Source organism: Podarcis bocagei, assembly GCF_964188305.1.
Source record: "Podarcis bocagei genome assembly, chromosome: 8".
Classification (NCBI taxonomy): Eukaryota; Metazoa; Chordata; class Lepidosauria; order Squamata; family Lacertidae; genus Podarcis; species Podarcis bocagei.
In genome coordinates this window covers 12359375-12380236 of record NC_138133.1, presented here as the reverse complement: position 1 = coordinate 12380236, position 20862 = coordinate 12359375, and the positions used below count along the sequence as shown (strand labels likewise).

General features: G+C 42.3%; 1 protein-coding gene across 1 annotated transcript in view; it reads left to right on the top strand.

The window, feature by feature from the left end:
• Nucleotides 1–20862, top strand: part of CTNND2 (catenin delta 2) — a 552484-nt gene that overhangs the window by 309151 nt on the left and 222471 nt on the right. Inside the window, exon 9 of the mRNA XM_081206065.1 lies at nt 9116–9310. Within this exon, the coding sequence (XP_081062191.1) occupies nt 9116–9310 (195 nt within the window). The remainder of the gene's footprint in view (nt 1–9115; nt 9311–20862) is intronic.

Here is a 20862-nt window from a genome sequence, read left to right as displayed (position 1 = left end):
GAGAAGTTTTTATATAAGGGCAAGGGCTGGTTAAATTTGCTCTTGCATACTTTGAAAAGGTGTGCACACCCTGATACAGAAATACCTGCACAAATGCCCAGAATGGAAAAGACGGGGGAGGGCAGGAGAGAAGAGTAACTGAGGGAGGGGACAGAGCAGCCCAGCCCTGACCCTCTCCATCAAGCTCAACACACTTGTGCAAAATGACAAGTAGCAGAATAGCATCAAATATCCAAACAGGATATGTAGAAGCCAACAAGCCAGTCGTTGTTGTTTAGTCGTTTAGTCGTGTCTGACTCTTTGTGACCCCATGGACCATTGCACGCCAGGCACTCCTGTCTTCCACTGCCTCCCACAGTTTGGGCAAACTCATGCTGGTAGCTTCAAGAACACTGTCCAAGCATCTCATCCTCTGCCGTCCCCTTCTCCTGGTGCCCTCCATCTTTCCCAACATTAGGGTCTTTTCTAGGGAGTCTTCACTTCTCATGAGGTGGCCAAAGTATTGGAGCCTCAGCTTCAGGATCTGTCCTTCCAGTGAGCACTCAGGGCTGATTTCCTTCAGAATGGTGGATAGGTTTGATCTTCTTGCAGTCCATGGGACTCTCAAGAGTCAGTCATATGTGGACATAAAAACCACATCTGAACAATCCATTTGCGATATAAAGCACTCTGAAACGGGGGCTTGAGTCTAGTTTCCAGAACTTGGTCTTGATAATTGGCCACGGTTAACACAATTGCATGTATGTAACATTGCAAAGACCATGTAAAACATTGTAAGAATAATTATCATTTTATTATTTGTACCGTGCCCAACTGACCGGGTTGCCCCAGGTAAAAACCAGGAAAGGTGGAGTAAGGGAAAGGGAAAGGCGCACACGAGCCTGTTCCTAGATCTCGTAAACATCAGCACCAGGTCACTGAGCACACCTGAGTACAAAATCAGAAATGCAGAAATCAGTACAGTGGTGCCCCGCAAGACGAATGCCTCGCAAGACGAAAAACCCGCTAGATGAAAGAGTTTTCCGTTTTTCGATGCGCTTCACAAGACGAATTTCCCTATGGGCTTGCTTCACAAGACGAAAACGTCTTGCGAGTCTTGCGATTTTTTTCGCTCCCCCCTTTTTCTAAGCCTTTTAGCCGCTAAGCCTTTAATAGCCGCTAAACCACTAATAGCGCTAATCCGCTAAGCCGCTAATAGGGTTGCATCACAAGACAAAAAAACCGCTAGACGAAGAGACTCACGGAACGGATTATTTTCGTCTTGCGAGGCACCACTGTATTCAAAAAAGAAGCTATCCTGTTCCGAGCAACATTCCTCTATGGATATTGTTACTGAGAGCAGCACAGCACCACCCGTGACCCTAGTTATACTGTAGACCCAGAGGAGTGTGTGCTCTGGTTCTCTGGAAGCACCACGGTTCTTTTGATCTTCAGACCACTCCCACTCTAAAGAGCAAATATAAAAAGAGTTTGCAAAATAAATGTTTATTCCTTCTGCTGTCCCTTCCTGAAAACACTTTTGCTGTTTTCTTATAAACAAAGTCATATCTTCTTTCTGCTTCTTTTATTTTATTTTTTAGAAGAAGAAGAAAGAAACACCAAAGCTTCGAAAGGCACTTCCGTTCCAGACAATTTTGTTTTGAATTTGGGAATTGTCAAGGAGCTGTGGTTAGCCGCCCAGACTGTGTGCCGTTGCCTGGCACCGTTGCCTAGTAACATCATGCTATCGCTTTAGCACTCAGCCTTGAGTTAGAGTCTAATAATGAAAAGAAAGTTAGATGTGGTCATTTACATCGAAAGAAATTGCTGTCTGTCTGTGTGTCTGGTTGTTTGTGATTTTTTAAAATAGCTATTTTCTAAACTCAGTTTTTCATCATGATGAATGGGTGCAGAATGGGGTTGTTGTTTTTCCTGCTATGCAGCAATAGTTTTTAATTTTTGTTCTCTTCTTTTGCTTTCATTTTAGCAGGGATTGGGGTGTGCTTGTTACCTAGATGTTTTGGTCCCGTCCCCCCACCAGTTTTGCCCAAATGTAGCCTTTTGAGATAAAAATTGGATGTGAGGATCAGAGAATGCTGGATGTGAGGATCAGAGAACTGTAGAGTTGGAAGGGACCACAAGGGTCATCTAGTCCAGCCCACTGCAATACAGGAATCTGTTAGGATATTTCCGTTCCACCTTAAAAGGGAGCAGGATGTTTGTGTCACAGCCTGCGTATTTCCTGTTCACAGGATGTTTGTGCTTGCTATTGCTTTCGTTTCTCTCTCTGTTGAAGACACTGTCGCAGGCAGTCATGTCTTTCTTTGTTCTGATCAACCCTGAATAAAAGCTTGTAAATAATGCTCTCCTGAGTGCGACTTCTGGCTGTGCATTATCTGCTGATAACAGTGTGCAGGAGCCCTGGAATGTGGCATGGTATTTCCAGGAAACTCATGTCGCTAATAGCTCATACTGCGTGACTACGGGAGGTCGATGGATCGTCCGGCAGCCGGCTTGGGGGCCATGATGGACTTTATCTCCCTGGCAGTATCCCAACAGAATCTTCTGTGCAAGGCGATCTAGAGTATGGCTAGAAAGGTGTACAGCTCTAATGCCTTGGATCACCTGGCAAGAAAATGGGACCAAGGGGACTCCAACTTAAGGAACCATTAGCAGAGTATTTACCACTGTCCACAGGGTTGTGTTCACGTCTATGCACATACCTGACCATTAGAATTTCCACACAGCAAAGGTAACTGGCATGGATCCCCAGAAGGCAGCGTATGTTCAGAAGGGGATCCCAACAGTTTGAAAAACACTGCCCCCTTTTATTGCAAGAACAGCCAAAAAACACACACAATTATCCTGAATATGCAAAGTGAAGAATGTCTGTTTTGGATATTGCGTGACACAGGTAGCTGTTTATGATTTCATCCAAATTGGTTCTCTCCAGAAATCACAATTCTGGTCCTTGATGCTTAAAGAACAAAGACTGTTGTTTTTTCCACCCCTCAGCTTCAGACGTTTCCTTCTGTTCTTTCAGAACTCTTCAGAATTACTAACAACTTTTAATGCCTTTTAAGTTTTGCTATGGAACAAATCAGGGCGGGGCGAGGGGGGAGGGGACGGCGACAACGACTTTCAACAGACCACTCAATGCATTCATGTTTCCTACCACAGCTTTTCTTGTTTGGTAACTGTCCTCATTGTGCTCAGAAGCATTCACCTGCTTATGGAATTTGAGCACCAAAAGTTGAAGCAAGAGGCAGGTGGAGGTGGGGAGAAATGAGACTGAGACCCAAAAATGCGATGAGAGGCAGAAATACACCTAGCCACAGAAACAAGAGTCAGTTCGCTCCTGGAAAGGCAATTCTTAATTGTGTGGCAAGCTTAATTTTCAAGCTTAATTGCACGTGGGCAGGGGGGAGAGTGAGAAAATGAATGAATGTGTGTAAATGAATGAATGAGTATGCACGTGTGCGTTTATGAGCTTATGTGTGGGTAGCCTTGTCCATTCCCCCCCACCATTAGTCTGGAACATTAACTATGAGGGAAATGTGAGCCCCTACAGAAGGAAGAGGCCTCTGCCAAAGAAGGTTGGCAAAATAAATTATTGAACTATGCAGGACAAATTACCGTATTTTTCGTCCCATAGGGCGCACCGTCCCATAGGATGCACCTAGTTTTTTTGGGGGGAAATAAAGGGGGAAAATTTCCTTTATTTCCCCCCCCCCCCAAAAAAAACCAGGTCAGGGAATCCAAACCAGGTCAGGCTACAGCTGGATGGCGGCGCTGTGCCTCCCCACTGTCCCCCGAGCTTGTGGGCTGCAGGCTGCTGCCCGCAAGCCTTGTGCACTGACCCCTCTCGCTCTCCAGGCTTCAGCGAAAGCCTGCATTCGCCCCATAGGACGCACACACATTTTCCCTTCATTTTTGGAGGGGAAAAAGTGCGTCCTATAGGGTCAAAAATACGGTAGTCAACTTGAAACCCAAGAAAGAAAGAGGACTTTTTGTTTCTTTTTTAAAGGGGGCAAATGTTTAATGCATATTTTTAAAGCTTTGTGTATAGATTTCTACATGAGTATAACTTTTAAAAGTCACTTGTAGTAAGATGATGGTTTTAAAATTGGATTGTTAAGAATATAAGGTTTTACAGGCGTGCATGAACAAGCATAAAGCAATGGAAACAAGAGGGGAGTGGAGGGAAGTCAAGCAAAAAATTATGATTTAAAAATTTGTTTATGGTTTTTTTTCTTTATGCGTTGGTTTTTTTTTGTTATTTTTGGAAAATTAATAAAATGTTATTTTTTAAAAAAAACTGTGAAGGAATGTGGCCCTTGAGCTGAAAGGTTTTCTCCTCCTGTCTGAAATAAGTAGTATCCTTCTGGCTTCAGCCAATGTGAAAGGTAGTTAGAGATCCAGTAATCTTGCAGCAGTTGCAATGGTGTGCTGATCATTTGCAACCCAGTCAAGGGAAAATTATTGTATGGCCAATTGGTACAGATCTCTGGCTCCCCTTGTGGATGCATCTGCCGCACTGAGACTGAAGCTGCGAAAGGGATCATATACTGTACTTTTCGCACCATAGGGCGCACCCAGTTTTTAGGGGGGGAAATCAAGGGGAAAAATCTCCCCCCCCCAGCCCCAAAGAGCAGCGTACAGGCTGCACACAACCTCTCCCTGCCGGAGGGGTTGCTCGCTGCTATGGCACAAGCCAAGGCAGCGAGCAGGATGGATCCTGCTTGCTGTTTTGGCTTCCTCTTTAGCCCCGTGCAGCCTCTCCCCGCCGGGAGAGGCTGCATGGAGCTAAAGAAGCCATAGCCCTGTGCAGCCTCTCCCTGCCAGAGGGGGCACAAGCCTGCATTTGCTCCATAGGACGCACACACATTTCCCCTCAATTTTTGGAGGGGAAAAACTGCATCCAATAGAGCGAAAAATACGGTATACCATTTGCTATCTCGTGTATATGAAGTTATCCTTTCAAACTTGCTTACTCCTCATTGTGCTGGCAGCAGGTATGGTAGATAACTGGGTAGGCCTTGACGATATATCTCCCAGAGCCAGTATGAGGAGCAGATTGCAATGTCGGCTTCATTCAGCTGTATATCGCTGGTGAGACCACCGCCTCTCCTAAGTCTCTCTGCCAGCAACGCTCGCTGGAGGAAGTAAAGATTCCTTGGCTCCCTCCAACAGGGACTGCTAGCAGAGGGACTCAGGAGCAGGTGGTTTCACCAGCGATATACCTCTGAGTGAAACCGCCACCCCACTCTGCCGTCAGATACTGTGCAGAGGGAGAAACAAGCCTCATCTGCATTTTGTTACTGCTCAGCTGAGGAGGGTGCAATTGCTACTGCCCTCAGCCAAGCAGTTAAAGACTCTGCCAGCCAGGCACTAGCTCCCGCACAAGTAGGGGGGGGGTACCGGGGATGGCTTTGCTGAGGATGGGGAGGGTTCCCGCTCCCCAGCAGAGCTGTGCAAAGGAGCCCACCGAGGAAAGAGAGGGAGAATCCTAAATGGATGTCCTCACTAATTGGGTCAGGACAAAAGACACTTTGGTGATCCATTGCCTTTTCTTCATAATTTTTATTGGTTTTGCAATTTACCGTATTTTTTGCACCATAACACTCACTTTTTTCCTCCTAGAAAGTAAGGGGAAATGTCTGTGCGTGTTATGGAGCGAATGCCTGCAGGTGGCGGGGGGGATCTGCTGCAGTCGTTAGCAGAGGATCCATGCTTCCCCTTCCTTCCCTCCTCCGTGGTTACAAAGCATGGATCCACATGGATCCTCAGGATTTTTGCATTGGGCTACTCCAAACTCACTGTCAGATCACATGTCTGTGGCCACAGCATGAACCACAAAAATCATATATCCACTATTTCATGTAGAATATTTTTTTCTTGTTTTCCTCCTCTAAAAACTATGTGTGTGTTATGGTCTGGTGCGTGTTATAGAGCGAAAAATACGGTAGTTTTCCATTTACAAAAACGAAAAATACAATCCAAAAGTATAGATTTCTCTGAATTCTCCAACTTCCATCCTCCCTTTATAATCACTAATAATCATTTTCACTGCATATCATATTTCTTTGGTGATCCATTGTTAGCCCCTTTGATCAGAATGTGTGATTTCAAAGCCCGGGAAGTGGTTGCACAGGCAAGATGCAAGCTTGGCTAGTAAGCCCACCAAGCTGTGATTCATGGCTCCGCATTAGGTTCACCTGTTTTCCCACTGGTTGTTTTAGCTGCAGATGATGCTGTTTGCTGGTTCCGACATTTCAAGCTGTATTTAAAGATACACCAAACAGGGTAGACCCTTTCTCCTGGTCTTTTTTTTTTGCTTTTTTTCAAAGGGGGGGGGGTGATGTGTTCATGACTCAAGTGTTCACAAGGGCTAATCCAGGGTTTCCCAAACTTGGGTCTCCAACTTCTGTTGGACTACCAGCTCCCATTATCCCTAGCTAGCAGGACCAGTGGTCAGGGGTGATGGGAATTGTAGCTCAAAAGCAGCTGGAGACCCAAGTCCAGGAAACCTTGGATTAACCAATCCCTTTACACTGCTTGACATCTCTACTGCCTTGAATCCAGCTTTTCCTGATTGGAATGCTTGATCCTGGCATGGACGAAGGACATGGTCCTTTGGACTCTAGAAAGCTGCCTGGCACTCTTGCTGCCAAGCAGCTTGTGAGCTTTATGAGAATGAGTCACCCGTCTCTTCCGAAGGTAGTGAAATGCTGGGCAGGCTTTGGCAAACTCTCTGGTTAGCACCATCCTTTCCCTCCCTTTGTTTGCTTTCGTTTTGTTTAGAGAGCGCAAGTTACACAGTGTATGTGTGTAATTTCTTACTCCACTGCATTGTAGTCCTATTTGTGGGTTTTATCTGAAGCCTTGCAAGGGCTTAACACCACCAGGATTAAGGAGATAATGCATTAGTTTACAGGATACTGGGAAATGAGCTGCAAAACAAGCTGAACCCCATTCAGTGTGCAAGCCTGTAGTACCCTGCCTCTGCAAAAACCAGACAGTAAGGAATAAGATTCCAGTGCTAAGATTGCAGGAGACTCCTGAGGCACCTCATTTATTTTCTGCTTCAACACTGGTAATTGCCTCCATCTCGTGCATACAGGAATTATGTTTATATTAAGGGAGGGTTTGATTTTTTTAAGAATGGGGAAGTATTAGTGCATTCCTAAGGAATGCAACTGCAGAGTGCAGAGGATGCGGGTGGTGCTGTGGTCTAAACCACAGAGCCTAGGACTTGCCAATCAGAAGGTCGGCGGTTCGAATCCCCGCGATGGGGTGAGCTCCCGTTGCTCGGTCCCTGCTCCTGCCCACCTAGCAGTTTGAAAGCACGTCAAGTGCAAGTAGATAAATAGGTACCAGTCCGGCGGGAAGGTAAACGGTGTTTCCGTGCACTGCTCTGGTTAGCCAGAAGTGGCTTAGTCATGCTGGCCACATGACACAGAAGCTGTCTGCGGACAAAAGCCGGTTCCCTCGGCCTATAGAGTGAGATTAGCGCCGCAACCCCCAGACTGCAACAGGACTGTCCTGTAGCAGGAGCTGGGCTTGCAGCATCAAGTGATGAAATCGTTAAGCCAGTGGAATATTCACCGTACAAGCGGTGTTTCAGTGGTTCCTTTTCAAAATCAGGAATATATTCTCAGAATTTGCAAGTGTGTGTTCAGAATATACATCTCTTCTGCATTTGAAATGCAGTATTTTTAACAAGATACCACAGGACCATATGATTAACATTTAACAAGCACAGATCTTGGGTTGGTTTGAGTCTAAGAGGTGACAGCTTTTAAGGTGTGTACCAGTTTTTGCCATATGGCCTGTTGCATCTTAAAGCTTAATTTAGCCATCTGCTACATAATGTTTACAAATACATTTTTGCTTGCTTGGGCTAGTACGGATTTTTCCTCATGTTTTAGCTCCCCAGGGTGTCAACATATTGCGAACGTTATTCCATCATCTGCTTGCAAAACGATATCAAGAAATTGTAGCTCTGAAAGTAGTTCTGTGTGGTAGAGGTTAAGTGATGAGATCACCTTAACTGATATGGTTAATACAAGCACCTCACAGCTTTAATCCTTGTCTTTAGTCTTTTATTTATGCCTGGCTATAGTATGGATATTGTGGTAGCTCCCTTTTTGACATAATGTAACATGTGGAAAACAATGTATCTTCAGCTGATTAAAATGTGGAGTAGCAACATAACTACAGAGGCTCCTAGTTTTCCTGTCAGTCAACAGAAAATAACTCTTATGTTTGGTTACCAGAAGAGATGCATAAGGTACAAAAATTGCACTAAACATGCTTGTTTGTTTTTTTAAGTTAAAACATGTAAATAGGGTATCCGCATTGGTGGCTGTGTGGGGAAGGGGAAATTTGAGAAAACCACCTTCTCCCTCTTCTGTTCTCTAGCAGGAGCATTTATTATACTGCAATCTCTTCTATTCTGGATACAGCCCAATTTTTTTCATGAGTATGCGCATTATCTCCTAATGATAGCTTTAATGTACGTGCCCTGGGGGATTTCGGTTTTACGAAATCTCGCAATCTGGCATCTATATAGCACATGACAAAACAGCTGACAAACCACAAAATGCTGCCCTGTTTAAAGGGAGGATGTACTAGGTCAACTCTGGTGTTCATTCTGAAGAATAATTGATATTCGTAACTTGGTTTCAGTCTAATACTGAAGATGTGGGCACAAATTATGGTACTCGTTTGAATGTTTACTCCCCCATCTGCTGACAGGCTTCTCCGAGATAAAGCAAATATATTTGGAAAAGTGTGTGTGTGTTTTCTGGCATCGCTGAAGAATCTCCCTCACGTTTGAGAAAATCAGATTGTGCAGCAGCAACAGATGGCTGGATGAAGACAGAGAGTGTGACTAACTTGAGCCACTGCTGCCTTGTCATGTTAATTCTTTCTTTGTAGTTTTTTAATAGTTTTGATTTGTTTAAGGTCTCTCCCCCCCCCCCCAATTTGTTAGCTGCTTTCTTTTGCTTGCAAGGTAATCGGGATATAAATTGATTGCGTTTCTGTTTTTCGATGTCCCTTTTGGCGTGCTGTTTCCTCGCAAGTGGTTTTGGTGTTCCCCCTAATGTTCCCATATCAATTTATCTTGCAGCTGGATCCCGGGCTTCTTACACCAGCCAGCATAGCCACCTGGGCTCCGAGCTAAGGGCACTACAGTCTCCAGAGCACCACATAGATCCTATTTATGAAGACAGAGTATATCAGAAGCCCCCTATGAGGAGTCTCAGCCAGAGTCAAGGAGACCCTCTTCAGCCAGCACTTACAGGCACATATCGCACTAGCACAGGTAGGTGAAAACAACCTACAGTCTCTTTCTACCCTCCCTCCCCTTCCTGTCTGGGTAGGTATGCTGCCTTTAATTCATAAGTTTCTGCGTTTTTGCTGTTCTGTTAGAAACACAGTGACTGAATCTGCGGTCAGAAATTTGTGCATGCTACTAAATAAATAAATAACGTCTTTATTCCCCACCCCACCCTTTCTCATAGTTTCTTTCTTGCGCACTTACTTCTTCATTTTTTGAGCTAAAATATCATATGACGGCGCTCAGAATTCATCCCTGGCTGCTGTACTTCCTTGTTCGCTCAGGATGTGTATTACTAAAAAAAGGGACAGGGGGACTTTCTCCTATGATGAATAGGCCATTTACAACTGGGTAGCTTAATACAGGTGGGATGGCGAAGGGGGAATTAATTAGACATAGAACATACGTTCCATTCTCACTTCGTATGTGTATGTACATGCTCATTCATTCATTAATACTATATGTCACTCCATGTTAAAGTAGCAGTGTCTGTGGCTGCATTTCAACCAATCAGCTCCATTGATTCATCTGTAATGGTAAGAGCTCATGACCATACATCAAATGTGTTGGTGTACAATTTTTAGTTGTGGGGAGGTTGTTTCAGCTGTGTGAAATAGCTCTATATTTGGAAACCTGTGAACAGCAACCAAGTCAGTACTGGCAATTAATTTATGAAGGAACCCGCACCCAGCATGTTCAGAACCAAAATACCCTTCAGACAGACACATCGAGAACAAAGAGTAGACATTACTGCAGCGTTATTCATATTTATGGGATGTTTTATTTGCATTGTTGATCTTGTACAGAGAAGGAGTTAGAATTTCCTCAAATCAAAAAAAGACCATTTGCATTGCCAGAAGACTGGTTTGATTTTGCTTTATGTCTTTTTATAGTCATATTTTGAATTGTGGAGATTGCCTGCTTTCTTTTGGGGGTAATTTAATTTTGCATTCTCTGTGCACCCAGATATGTCAGAGTCAACCAAATATGAAGGAACTAGCTGCTTAATTTGATATAAACAAGAGGGTCAGTAAAGAAGCACTCAGGTGCTGATAGTAATGACTGCCAACAGAGTATCAGGAAAGAACAAGACTTGGAAAGGAGTTGTGCTTATGGCCATGACAAGCAAATATGCTACAACAATAATTAGATTGCAAAATGAGTAAGTAGTTAATGAGAGGAGTAAGGATGGCCTTGTGTTTGCAGGCCTAAAGTCGATTTATAATCTGTAGATCTGCTTTGGGTGGTGTCCTTTATGCAGAAACATTTTTTTAAAAAGGATACAATAAAGGAGGGAACTGTTTGCCTAAAACTGGCCAATGTTGCATTCGTTTTTCAATTTATTACTGTAATTTTTGGAAGTAGGGGAGGTTATAGCCTGTGGTACAGATGCAAGATGTTCCTCTGCTATCGAATCAAATCCCTTTATGGGAAATTTGCCATCCACATTTTCAATTCTGCGCTGTAGACACTGTTAATACCAAATTAAGCAGCAGTCCTGACTTCACTCCTGCCAATGAGCCAACGAACGCAACATATACTTGTTTTTGTTAAACTGCCCGAGCAAATGCTTTGAGCATATCCACAAACACAGATCACTTATGTCCACTAAAGGCAGCGGGAAAAGTTAGAGAGAGAGAGAGAGAGAGAGAGAGAGAGAGAGAGAGAGAGAGAGAGAGAGAAGTGAAGGATCTCTTCTATAGTGGTACACACTTCTAGTCAAGATAGCTGTGTCCTGTATGTAGTTTGTGCTGTGAATGATGCTGTGTCAAAAATTAGCCCTTGATTGTGCTCTGCTGACATCAGTTATGCACAGCCTGTTCTTATTGGTCCTTCCTTTGCAAAAGCCCTAATCAAAGGAAGCAGGAAAAGGCTGCTGAGGAGGCTGTTTAATCATTTGTTTCTGGAGTTGTCTGTCTCTTCTTGTTCTCCATGGTTCCTGAGCCTCCCAGGGCATTTGGTTTTCCTGGCTCTTTGCTGACTTCCCTCCTCCTCTTTTGTAAGTCCCTGGTTGCCCAGGTTGGTTATCTTGTCTGAATTCAGTGACCAAGATTACCCCAGGATTGAGGGAACCAGCCACAACACCCTACTGCAGTCATTTTTTTAAACCCACTATTAAAAGCAAGGTGTTGTATTGCAATTAAGAATTTAGGAGTTGCCACTGGTTTTCTTTTTCTTTATCAGTACCTCTCTAATGGTGCCTTTGAGCTTAGATTGCCTTCACTAAGCAGCAAATAATAATGTTGCATTATTATGAATGAAATTGCTTAATTTTGTGGTTGAGTACGGCAAAACTTTACACTCACAATCTTGTTTCAAATAGATTCTTTGAAAGAGAGCAGCTTGCGGTTCTCTTCTTTCTGTCAATGCCTCTTATAGCAGTCACCTGGTCTGCACAGAGAAATAGTGTACCCTAAGGGAAGCCAGGTTTTTGTCTCCTTGAAGGTGCTGACTCTATTCCCGGGTTTCATATATTGACTTTGCTGGACAGAAGGCATTTAAAGTATATTTTCCTGCCTTTTCTGCCCTACTTAGAGCTGTACGTATGTATACTTCTACTTTGTTGTTGGCCTAGTTGATGGTTTTGTTGAATGCAGCTGGGAAGTTGAGAGTTCCTTTAACCAGTGAAAGGTGCAGTCATCAGGGAAACAGCTGAAACAGTGGTGGTAGACTCCAGACTTTTTGTTTTGTTTTAAAAAGTCCCTTAGCCAACAAATTTGGTGTGGTCTTTTTGAACAAAGAAAAGCTAGGTTATCTGAAGGACCATTTTCACCCATATGACCATGCCTAGTTGTTAAGATATGCATTGGCGGGCCCTCCTCTCCTTTCCACCAGTAAGAGAGGAGGCAAGCATAAGAGAGAGAGATCCTCTTTTCGGTCATGGTTCTGGAGTTGTGAACTCCCTATACATGGCCCCTACAGTGCAGGCCTTTAAGCATGTCTTAAAAGCCACTCTGTTCCATTCTGCCATTCCTTAACAGTGTTTTGTCATTGTTTTCTGAGACTCTAGGCTTCCCTACATTGGTTTTAATGCTTTAGAATGTACCGAAGTGTATCTCATCTCATTGTACACCACCTTGTGGGGGATATCCTCTAAAACAGGTGGCATAAATACTTTCAAATAAATACGGCTTCCAGTATTCTGCCAGTTTTATAGTATTAATTTCATACATAAACTGAGATTTCCTTCTGTGCTCAGGAACACAGGAGCCTCTAGAATACTGTAAGTTTTTCTCAAGTCCCAGAGAATATGGGTGTAATCTATCCATAGTAAAGCTGATTTACCCATTTTATCAGTTGCCTTATTATGGTGTTTGAACACACTTAAGTATTCAGGATTTCTATTTCTACATGTTCCAATGAGCTTTGTGTTGACAGACTATCCAGTTTCTACAGACTTTTAGAACCGGAAGAAACTAAGAAAAATTGTTAGCAGCAGCAGCGTTCCTTCTTTAAAAAACAAAATGTGGATGATATAAGCCACACAGGATTTTTGTTGAAGAGGCAGTGCCTGGCTGGAAAATTCTGGACGAGGACATTTCTGAAACAAATTTTGAAGAAATCAAAAAGAAGATATTTTCAAACGAATTCAGTTTAGACACTTAAAAGGAAAGCATCACTTAGGGACAGAAAACGTCAGTCATTGGACCTGTTTATGCATCTCTCCCTATGACTTGACCTGACAAGGATTGTGTTTCTAAAATGCTGGTCTTTGTTTTCAAGTATTTATTTTTGTTTGCTGCTTGCTATGAAATTCTTGAAATTCCTTGTGGATACTTAATTCTGAATTACATAATTTGTTGTTGTTGTTTAAGCACACATAAAGTTAGTTCTCAACTGTATGAATTCTCAAAAAGCAGCGTCTTTGAATCGGCAAGCTAAGAAACAACTGCAACCACACCACCAGGGTATCAAATTTTGGAACATTTATCTATCAAGACTCATTTTAGTAGTATCAATCCATAAGCAAAAGTCTGAACCAAACTAAGAAAAGTCAGAGATGGAGATGCAGAAAAATGCCACTTTCAAACGTCTTTTCTATGTTAAAGCTAAATTAGTGCCCTCAAGGTCCAGAGCGTGATCAGAGAAAGGGAAATACTTGAGGCTGCTTCCTGGAAACACGGCAGAACATCAAATAAAAAGCTCCATCAGTGAAAGTACCGCAAGAAGCTATGAAGCTGAGAAAGTATAGCATTGTTTTTCGCTCAAGGAATATCACTCCTGATCACAGATGTATAATGATCAACCTGAGAAAAGGCAACATTAGTATATTTGCTCATCCTTAGCCATGAGCAAGTTTGGGCTAACAACTTTTTTATCATTATTATCAGTGCTCAGTGTCAGCATGTTCTCTGGATGAGTTGTTCCATGTCGGCCTCTTTTTTAAAAATGAGCATTCTCAGGTGCACATTCATACAGGTTCTTGCAGCAACCAATATATCACTATGCTTGAGCTAGGTTGTAAAATTAAGTGTCTGGAGCTAAAAAGCACTACACAATAGCATTTATTTAATTAGTTAAAGCAAGCATTTTTACCCTGCACTTCAGCCAAAAGAGAGTCCCAAGAACAGTCCCAAGACCCATTCAAACAAAACAGTGTTTGCCCACAGTCTTAGTCTAAAAGACATACTACAAAAGGAAAGGGGGTGGAGAGGGAAGAGGAGGGAGAGCAAACTCAGACACCAGTTCTTAGTATTGTGGCCTCTTGTGTTGTCCTATATCTCTCAGCTTAGAACATCCACAGAAGAGGGTCTTTATATGCCTAGTCTCCTTGTTTTCATGTGTTACTCTGCCTTTCAATCACTTTGAACTTTAGACCTGGCTTTAATAGATTGGTGGACACTGATGTTCAGTGCTGCCAAATCTGCATGCAGGTGGTTCCATTTTTTCTCCCCAGAAGCAGAGGCGTGTGGATTAGTATCACCTGCGTCAATATGACAGACGTCTGGTTATGGAGGTATGGTGTGTTGAGTGCATGTGTGTAAACTGGACAGTTGTCCCTCTGATCCTCGGTCCTCTGACAAAACCAGTTGCTGACCAGGGGCATATGCTTTTTTGTTGTTGTTGTTGTTCAGACAATAATCAGTCCTGCTCTTCTGATAATTAGCTAGATGCTTTCTCTTTCTGGACACGGAATGTTGTTGGTCTCCTTTGCAAAGTATGTTTTAATACTTGTCAAAGATTATACTTTGAAGAGTGGGCTATAAATAACGCATTCTGAATTGGTACGTCGGGAGTAAATTATTGAGCCCAAGATGTATATGTTTTAGCTGGGGCCATCACCTGATTAAGGGAATATTAGATTATTAATTGTAGATTATTAATCCTTGGAGAGGTCACTTCAGTGCTACACACGTTGGATCATGCCATGTCTTAGAAGAGGTGTTCCATTTTATTGAGGAGAGAAGCAAGGGGCGCCTTTTCTAACACTGTTACTCCCACACATAGGTTTTGTAAGACTGCAGTCTTTAACAGTGGCTACTCAGAAGTAAATCCCACTGGATTCAATTGGCTTACTCTCAGGGAAGTGGCATTTGGATTGCAATCTCAGGGAGCAGCTCTAAGAATGGGGAAAGTTGGCATAATTTGTGCCAGTTTAAGTTAAGCCAAACTCCATTCAGCAGTGGGGCTACTACTGTTGACTGAGTCAGCTTAAGCCTGGTAGGGGGAAAGCAAGCCTTTAAAATAGAAAAATTCCTTCCAGTAGCACCTTAAAGACCAACTAAGTTAGTTCTTGGTATGAGCTTTCGTGTGCATGCACACTTCTTCAGATACACTGAAACAGAAGTTGCCAGATGACTTTCACCACTCTTTTAGTTGACTTTAATTCTGCCTGTTTGCCAGGACATATGAACAATGCCCGGTCCAATCCCCTCCCACAGCATGCTCCCATAACACCCATTTCTCAGAGTTTACACCAGTGTAAGTTCACCAGTCTTGGCTCAGCTGGCTGAGCAAGGATGATAGACTTGTACCCCTGTATCTTTAGCAGAGCCAGGGTTGGGTAACCAATGGTATCCAGCTGAGCTGGGAATCTGCTTCTTGAGCCAGCTTGACTTCTTGTATCTACTTGGAAGGGTTCAGTGGAACCTACTCCCAGAAAAGCATGTTTAGAATTGCAGCCTAGCTCTATTAACGGATTAATTGAATGTAGATTGCTGCCCTAGTTTCAGTCAGATACCTTTTAAACACCATTTTTTGTGAAATTGAAAGAAGATGTTTGATTAAATTTTGAAATACTTGATGAATATACCAATCAGATAAATAGGTAATATCCCAGTAATCCCATGAAAACGAGGCCTCAGATTATCAGACGCGTCTCCTGTTTCTATGAAAGATAAAAGCCAAGTTAGGTTCATCCTCCATCTTCCTTGCTCCTCTTCTTTGGTGGGATAAGATGACAAAAGAATAGCTTTAAAGCAAATAAAAGCAAATATAAGGTAATGCATTGTAATTGAAATCTTAGAAGGAATAAAATGACAGGCAGCATGTTTTGTAGGTTTTAGAAACTGGAAAAATCCACAGCTGAGATGTTGAGGAACATGGGAGTAGCTCTTTCAAGACAAGGACAAAATGATCTGTCAAAAGGAAGAGACAGGGTGGGGGAAGGAACGGGAAATAGTAAAACGGCTTGAATTGTATTGTGCCCTTAGTTGGCCATTGGTTATTTCAAGTCAGGTTTCTTTTAAAGACATAAAATGGAATATTCCAATGCAAATTAAATAAACCGGAGGCAGCGGAGATGGGAGGAGGGGTGATTTAGGTGTTGGTGCATCGTTTATGATGGACATATGTTTTTGTTAAGGGTTCTTTCGAATGAGATGTGCTAGAATGATGCAGAAGAAACTCATTGTACAAATTAATTACTGGCATAATTTGTTCTTATTGAGGTTTTTGAAATTTCGATGCCACCGTTTACCATAATTTCCACAACTTGTGTAGGTGTTATAGTCTGTTCTGCAGCTTTTGTTTTATTAGCGCATTTAATTAAAACTTGATTTTGTGAGCATCCTAGTGTGTCTTAAAAAGACGGCATGCATCTTTTATCCACTTAGCTGGCCTACAAAGATAATCATAAAAGTAAATTCAGCTTCCTTTCTTTAAGGGTGGGTTCACATTGCTGCCTTTAGAGAGCAGTGAAACTGATTCTTTTCCCATGTGCCCTCATTCCTTTCTCTATGTGTACAAACCAGGGGGCATTTAGAGTGTGGGTGTCTTTACCCTAAGCAAAGGTGTTCACCCCTTGCCTAGTTCCACATTAAGAATGGCTTAAGGACTCCACAGCTATGTGAAACAGTGCATCAAACAATAGCATCTTATAACAAATTACAGAATGCATGCACATTTTGGATAATGCAGTGTCAACACACAGATTAAAAGCCCAGCACTGGAAAAGCAGTGAGTAAACCTGAGTGTGAACACAGCTGTAGTCTAGCTAAATGTCTGGTTGCTATAAGGAGAGGAGCACACAACTCCTGCCAGAACAATGTTTCCACCCACTTTATACTTATGGCTGCTGCTACACAGTGGATTTCATATCCCTTTGCCAAATTTTAAAATGTTAAGAAATAAAGTTTGCTACTCTCATTAGATTGTGTATGGCACACCAGATCCCAGTTTTGTTGTGTATTAATGCATTAATGGATATCTCCCCGCTCCATGATAGATGTACTTAGTGCTTTAAACCTGTTGTCTAATTTCTACATTTATTATATTTTCCAATGAATCCAGGTGCCATAATATTATTGTTTCTCCTATAAAAGCTACTTGACAGTTTGCATAATGGTTCAAATTTTGTCCCATAGGCTGTTGAATGTAGTTTGCTAATGTGAGTCAAAGAAACAATGAAGAATCTTTTAGCGCCTTAAAGACTTAACAGATTTTTTTGTAACATAAGCTTCTGTGGATTAGAATTAACTTTGCAAGAAGTTTGAAGCTGACAGGTGTACATACACATGGGTGTAGAAGGAAATACTGTACCTCTGAGGTATATCTGGCACTCGTTCATTTTCAGTGCTAACGTAAAACATAATTGTTCTCTGAAACATCTGTTGAATGTTGATTTAGTCAGCCACATATAGGAAGAAGCTGGCCTCTCTGTGGTGTCAAATATAGTTTTAGCGATTGTTGAATAATTGCTGTTTTAATTATGGTATCCTTAAAATCTGTTCCTATTTGTTCTGAAAAAAGAATTTGATGAGTGTTGCTGTTTTGAGGTTTAGGTTATTGTAAGCTACCCCAGGATCAGTAACTATGAAGGGTGGGCTAGAAATTTTATCAAATGAACAATTGCATCAAAATGGCAAAGGATAGTCTTCAAATTTAATTAATGCTTAAATGTAGGCAAAGTAGGCACAGAGGCCATTCATAATGGCACAATAGCTCAGTCTTTGGAGCATGAGACTCTTAATTTTAAATTTTAAGCTTTTACGAGCTAGGTTCCCTCTGCAGATGAAAGAGTCCTAGGGAGTTTTAACGAGCTCAGTTTGTTTGCAGGCAAATTCCTTCTTGGCGACCGATTATCCCCACAGCAGGGTTTTCAAGATACAGTGCCCCCTGAGCTCAAGAGCAAAGCCCATGTATAGGGTGGGCAGGCAGAGCTGATCTCCCACTGACCGCATTGCTGGCGCCCTGCACAGCCAGTTTAGCTATCCCAAAGGCAGACCAGAATGAAGTCTTGCTCCTTCTGGTCTGCTGCTGAAACCCTGCCTCTCAGAGAGGCCCTCATTGGCTAATTTGCATTCAGAGTTTAGGTGGGGTATCCTGTCATTCTACATGGCCAGCCACGAAGGAGGCGGGGTCTGCCTTATCCTCTGTCCAGGGAGATGGACCGGGCCACAACTGTCCCCTCCACAAAGAAGGGGTAATCAGTCTTTCCCTCCTATCCAAGCCCTCTCCCCCAGGCTCTTTTAGCTTCATAGCAGACACCCCACAACCCAAGTCGCCTCTCCCCAATACTAGGGTTTTGACCAGTGCTGTCCCTTTCTCCATTCCCCCCCCCCACTTTTCTCTTCTCCCCAGCTGATGTTCAGCTGTGATTCACAGTTGGCGAAGGACTTGTCAAACCATTGTGTGTGTGTGTGTGTGTGTGTGTGTGTGTGTGTGTGTGTTTGCAAACACATAATTTTTAGCGTACCTGTAGACTACCCTAGTGCAGAAATCTCTGTGGGTGGTCCAACTTTGCTGCTCTAATGATAGTCATGGATCGCCAGTTATTTACATTATTTTTTTTATTTCTTAATGACATTTGTATATTGCCTGAAACATAAAGTTCTTACAGCTTACAGTAAATGTGAAAATAATTGAAATACGAGCCAAAACGTAGAACTGTTGAAAGGGGAGGAGAGGTACAAAAGGCTGCTGTTAGTGTGGGCTAATATTACTTTACATCATTGCATTCTTTTTGAATGTCTACTAACCAACAAATTTTCGGTACTGCACCATCATAACCATTGTCATAATTAACAACTACATTCTGTAGTTCAGCTTGCTGTTCCATATACACCCAAATGAAAATTGCATGAAGAAAAGGAATATCAAATCCAAACTAGAATAGATTGAAATGCTGTTCTTAATTTCAAGGTGAAGATGTTTAAAATGTGCTTGAATCCTAATTGGTATATGGTATTTCTAAAAGTCACATGGAATATTCAGGAAACATTGACATGAAGTGTACTTGTAAATTATTTTAGTGCTTGGTATAAACCTCTCTCAGTCCATTCCAGCTCTTTAATGAAATAGCAGTTGTCATTTGATTGGATTGATATGCATCTCCTAAATGCATATTTTCAAGAGAAATGGCAAACACAGTTATAAAGTTGAACAATGAGAAATGTCATCCCCAATGTTCTGTTGATGCTGACAGTAACAAGACAATACGTATACTTTTGCTTACCCATTTTACTTACCTTGTAATTATGAAATATTTGTCCAAATAAAATGGAAGTTGTGCCAGTTTGAAGGTCATAAAGTCATATGATTTTCTCTGTAACTTGGAAAGAAGAAAAAAACCCATCGATGTTACCTTTATTTCCTAATTTGGGATGACTATTCATTGAGGGCAAAACTAGTTCAGTGGACCTGAATCACTGCTGAATATTTAAAAATAATTGGTGAGGAGGGTAGAAGTAAAAAAAAACCTTAACTTTCCTTGCTTGCTGCATCTCCCTTGTACGCTTGCTCCCCAACTGTTTTTCCTCTCTACTGCCAGCAACACTTCTCTGTTGGAAGAAAGGTTGCTGAAGGAGGTGAGTTTAATGGAAAGGTGTTTGGCAGGGAAAGGTGTAATCAGCCTTCCTTCATCCTTCCAAACCAATGGCCTCATTTCATTACAGTTTGCATTTATCAGGGACTTGGGTTCCTAATCCTGGGTCCTTCGCCAAAGGTTCAGTCTGTTTGTAAGGTTAATATGAATAGAAGGGAGGAAACTACTGGGAAACCTCTAAGATACAGTGGTCCCTCGCAAGATGAATGCCTCGCAAGACGAAAAACGCGCAAGACGAGAGAGTTTTCCGTTTTTTGAGTCGTTCCGCAAGACGAATTTCCCTATGGGCTTGCGAGTTTGTTTCTTTTTTCTTAAAGCCACTAAGCCGTTAATAGTTGCTAAGCCGCTAATAGGCAAGACGAAAAAACCGCAAGACGAAGAGACTCGCGGAACGGATTAATTTCGTCTTGCGAGGCACCACTGTATTTGATCAGACTTCATTCTTTCCCTCCCCTCCCCTTTGTTGTACTTGTGGTTTGGCGTCCCGGAGAGCTTGTTGTGCAGTGGTAGGTCAATGGCAGGGTGAGAGGCAAGAACTACAATCCTGTGAATATTTCCTTTGAAATAAGCCTCATGCATTGAATGGGATTTTTTTAAAAGTCAGAATGCACAGAATCTCAGTCTTGGTTAACTGCAGTTTTTAAAAAAGTTTAAGAAGATTTAAACAGTACAGAATGTATGCTAGCTTGTTATTTTAAGACCACCATATCAAACCCACCAAGAACCAATATAATTGGGCTTTTTTCTGTCAACGATGACCTTTTTTAATCACAAATATTGTTACTCTATAAAGTACAATTGCATTTTGCATGGAGTTTACAGTCCAGGCATGGCACATATATGCAAAAACACCAAGTGGGTCCCTTTCAGTGTGCAGGCTTTGAAGTGCTCTTATGAGATCTTGTGGGACCATCCAAGTTCCCACAAGATCTTGGGAGAGCAGCCCGGATTCTGCACTCTGAGAGGGACTTGCCCAGTAAGCAAGGAGGAGAGCTTGCACCAAGTGCAAAAATAGCTTCTATGCTCTCCTCCCTGCATTCATTTAATCTGCAGTTTCAGCTTGCCAGCTTTCAACCATGCAAGGTTGAAATTGCACTAGTTAATGGCGCATAAGACACGATCGTACTGTAGTGACAAAAATCGGGCCACTATAGACAGAAAAGAAACTCCTAGGATTTGGCCCGTATTTTGAATAAATTTCGATCTTGCCTCAAACATCTTCACTTGGAAAATGAGTGTAATAAAAGACTGAGTGTTATTTCACTAATTTGAA